The sequence below is a fragment of the Limulus polyphemus genome, unplaced genomic scaffold, assembly GCF_000517525.1.
Source record: "Limulus polyphemus unplaced genomic scaffold, Limulus_polyphemus-2.1.2 Scaffold77290, whole genome shotgun sequence".
NCBI classification, from domain to species: domain Eukaryota; kingdom Metazoa; phylum Arthropoda; class Merostomata; order Xiphosura; family Limulidae; genus Limulus; species Limulus polyphemus.
The window spans coordinates 1-4045 of record NW_013742886.1 but is presented as its reverse complement, the minus strand read 5'-3'; the positions used below and the strand labels follow the sequence as shown (position 1 = coordinate 4045).

Genomic DNA, 4045 nt, shown 5'->3' with positions numbered 1-4045 from the left:
ATATATATATATACTGATACATGATAATACAATGAAATGTCCGGGTACTGAAAACTCAATATTCCATGTTTTTATTTGAACAGGAGATTCGAGAGACATTTGAAGCCGAGGCGAAAGAGAACCGCTTACCCCGTCTGTTGTTAACTGCTGCTGTTTCTGCTGGAGCCGAAAATATTCAGGGTGGTTATGACGTGCCTGCTGTTGCAGCGTAAGTTTATGAGGAAAGTGTAGGCTTAGCTCTTAGTTATCTAAGTTGTTATATGAGGAGAGTGTAGGCTTAGCTCCTAGTTATCTAAGTTGTTATATGAGGAGAGAGTAGGTTTAGCTCCTAGTTATCTAAGTTGTTATATGAGGAGAGTGTAGGCTTAGCTCCAAGTTATCTAAGTTGTTATATGAGGAGAGTGTAGGCTTAGCTCCTAGTTATCTAAGTTGTTATATGAGGAGAGAGTAGGCTTAGCTCCTAGTTATCTAAGTTGTTATTTGTCATGTAGAGATAAGTTAAAGATGTTATTTGAGAGATAAGTTTTGTTAAATAAAATGAACACAAGAGCTGACACTGCCATCTATGATGAGATGACCTGGTAGAAAATATTAGTGGACTACATGGTTAAGTTATTTTCAAATGTACTATCGTGTTCCAAATAATAGTGCAGGATGGAAAAATATTTAGAATTTAACAATACTGCAGGGTGGAAAAGTATCAAACATTTAAATATAGTGCAGGGTGGAAAAATATTAAGAATTTAACAATACTGCAGGGTGGAAAAGTATCAAAAATTTAAATATAGTGCAGGATGGAAAAATATTTAGAATTTAACAATAGTGCAGGGTGGAAAAATATCAAGGAAGAAAGTTTTGTTTTAAACTTCCCACAGTTAAAAGAACAACTCTTCATCAAGGAATAAGACATCGTTACATCTCTAGACAATCATGGAAACAATGAATTCTTGTTAATAGTAGAATAGTCGGCGAAACAGGGCGGGGGCACGTTACCCCAGTCAATTTTGTCTCGTTAGTGAAGAATCCCTTTGAATGTTTCAGTTTTCATAACAATGGTCTGATTAACATAGCAGATGAGGTGTCCTCCCCCAATTCAAATCTGCCACGCCACCTATGAATAGTAGAACAAGACGTTTGATGCCTCTAATAAATTAGTTTTTTTTGTTTTTTTTTCAGGTACGTCGACTTTCTCAACGTCATGTCGTACGACTTTCACGGTAAATGGGAAAAACAAACAGGTCACAACAGCCCCTTGTACGCACCTAGAAATGAGACGAACTGGAGAAAACAGTTATGTATTGTACGTAAAGAGGACAATTGAATTGTTTGGTGTCACTTGCTGCTAAACTACCTTAATTTATGTTACACATCGATCAACTTAACACTAATACGTGGGTTGAGTTTCATTAAAAGTGAAATATTCTGTTTAACATAAGATATTTCTGTTATCTAAGTTGATATTAACTTTACCTAGAATTCACATTACTTCCACATTTTATTACCACAGAAGGTTGAGTACGTTATATTAAAACTGTTTTGAATTTGCAAATCAGCAAGCCACGTGACAACCACAGCAGACATAAAGTCGCAGTGAAACGGCATGTTTCAGAACTATATTTTGATACATTTATTCGTTTCGCAGGTAGTTTGATACCACCGAAAACTGATCGCTTTTGTGAGGGGAAGGGATTGAAGATATTCATAAATTCACATCACAAATATTTCTTTAGATCGGGGATTTAGAATTTCCAAGACATTGCTATCTCTTATGCTTAATGGCATTGGAAGACAAAGGAATATGGATCAACTTAGGGTACCAGACAGGCAAACGAGTTGCCCTCCCAAGTGTTTTACACCACTTGTTATTTTAGGAACAATATATGTTTGTAAAATGTATAAGTTCTTTAAGAACACCTAATCAGCCCCTGAACCACCTTTAAGGTTTGTTCCCTTGCTTCCCTCTTAAAATTTACCAGGACCATTCAGAAAGAGATCTGCAACAAGTCATACCCCAGCCAAAGTGTGGCGTCTTGCAAGGAGTGAGAATCCATGGACAGAAAAGTCAATTGTGAAAGTCGTCCACGTGCTCTGGGCAACAGTGTTCAACATAATGATCAACACAACTCATGTATTCAACGATATATTCGTTCAACCTTTGCATGCTCAAGAAGCTGGATAAAGGAAGGGGTATTCATGCTATTCCATTCAAAAACATGGCGCTTACTTCGCCAGACGCTGGAAAATTCTAGTCCTCGTACACTATATGGACTATGGAAAGCCTACAAGAAGGAGTAGTGTGCTTTACACATAACAGCCTTACACTGAAGCTTATTGCAATATAAACTACGGAACGGGTCTATTGTTAAGATGCGTGCTCGTCAGATAGAACATGACCGGACGTGGTGGAATGGCCTATAACGATCTGATGAGGCTCCAAAATCATTTTAATATCACGTTTTCAACCTTCTTGGAATTCTATATGCTATACTTTATTATTATCTGTACTCTGTAGTGCCCCCTATTGGCTCAGCGGTACGATATCTGCAGTGGGCACTTCACAGATAGTCCATTGTGCACATTTGTGTCACATAGAATAACAAATACTCCCTAGCGGATGTTTCTGACAGTAACTCACGTGATTATTTTCGTGCAATGTTCTGGTTCTCAACGAAACCAGAAAATCGTTTACTTACCTGTTTATAGTTAATATTTGTTGAAGAGAAGAAACAACTTATCGTTGTTGTTATGTCTGACAAATATAGTATCGTTGTTGTTATGTCTGAAGTTATACAAACATATTATCGTTGTTGTTATACAAATATATTATCGTTGTTGTTACGTCTGAAGTTATACAAACATATTATCGTTGTTGTTATGTCTGAAGTTACACATTAACAACAACGATAATATGTTTGTATAACTTCAGAGGTAACAACAACGATAATATGTTTGTATAACTTCAGAGGTAACAACAACGATAATATGTTTGTATAACTTCAGATGTAACAACAACGATAATATGTCGTCTGAAGTTATACAAACATATTATCGTTGTTGTTACCTCTGAAGTTATGCAAATATATTATCGTTGTTGTTATGTCTGAAGTTATACATACATATTATCGTTGTTGTTATGTCTGAAGTTATACATACATATTATCGTTGTTGTTATATCTGAAGTTATACAAATATATTATCGTTGTTGTTATGTCAGAAGTTATACCAACATATTATCGTTGTTGTTATCTCTGAAGTTATACAAACATATTATCATTGTTGTTATGTCTGAAGTTATACAAACATATTATCGTTGTTGTTATACAAACATATTATCGTTGTTGTTACATCTGAAGTTATACAAACATATTATCGTTGTTCTTACATCTGAAGTTATACAAACATATTATCGTTGTTGTTACATCTGAAGTTATACAAACATATTATCGTTGTTGTTATGTCAGAAGTTATACAAACATATTATCGTTGTTGTTACGTCTGAAGTTATACAAACATATTATCGTTGTTGTTACATCTGAAGTTATACAAACATATTATCGTTGTTGTTACGTCTGAAGTTATACAAACACTACTTATAGGACTATGGAGTAAAAATGTGGGAGAAACTTGGTGCCCCCAAGGACAAACTGGTTATTGGAATGGCAACATATGGGCGAAGTTTTACACTTTCTGATCCCCGAAAGAACAGTGTTAACGACCAGGTAACAGGCGGCGGAAAAGAAGGAGAGTTCACTAAAGAAGGTGGTTTTCTGGCTTATTACGAGGTAAGACCCTGCATTAGTGGACTGTGGAAATAAAAATAACCATAGAGTTTCTGATATTATATGTTAAAATAATTTATGTTTATTATTAAACAAGATTAATAAGAATCTAAAAATAGATCCAGCCTCATCATAATACGAATATATATAACTCCTGAACTCAACGTTATCCTAGTTTGTCGTAAAATAAATCCTTCAAACTCTTGTACATCAGTTTACAGACAAAGTTATCCTAGCTTGTCGTTAAATAAATCCTTCAAATTCTT

General features: G+C 35.1%; 1 protein-coding gene across 1 annotated transcript; it reads left to right on the top strand.

The window, feature by feature from the left end:
- Nucleotides 1-83: 83 nt before the first annotated feature.
- On the top strand, nt 84-3782 carry LOC106477721 (acidic mammalian chitinase-like; the record flags this gene model as incomplete). Its single annotated transcript, XM_013938255.1, has 3 exons — nt 84-208; nt 1177-1300; nt 3597-3782. Coding segments are annotated over 3 exons (435 nt in total), but the record flags the coding sequence as incomplete, so codon positions are not given.
- Between the last annotated feature and the right edge of the window lie 263 nt (nt 3783-4045).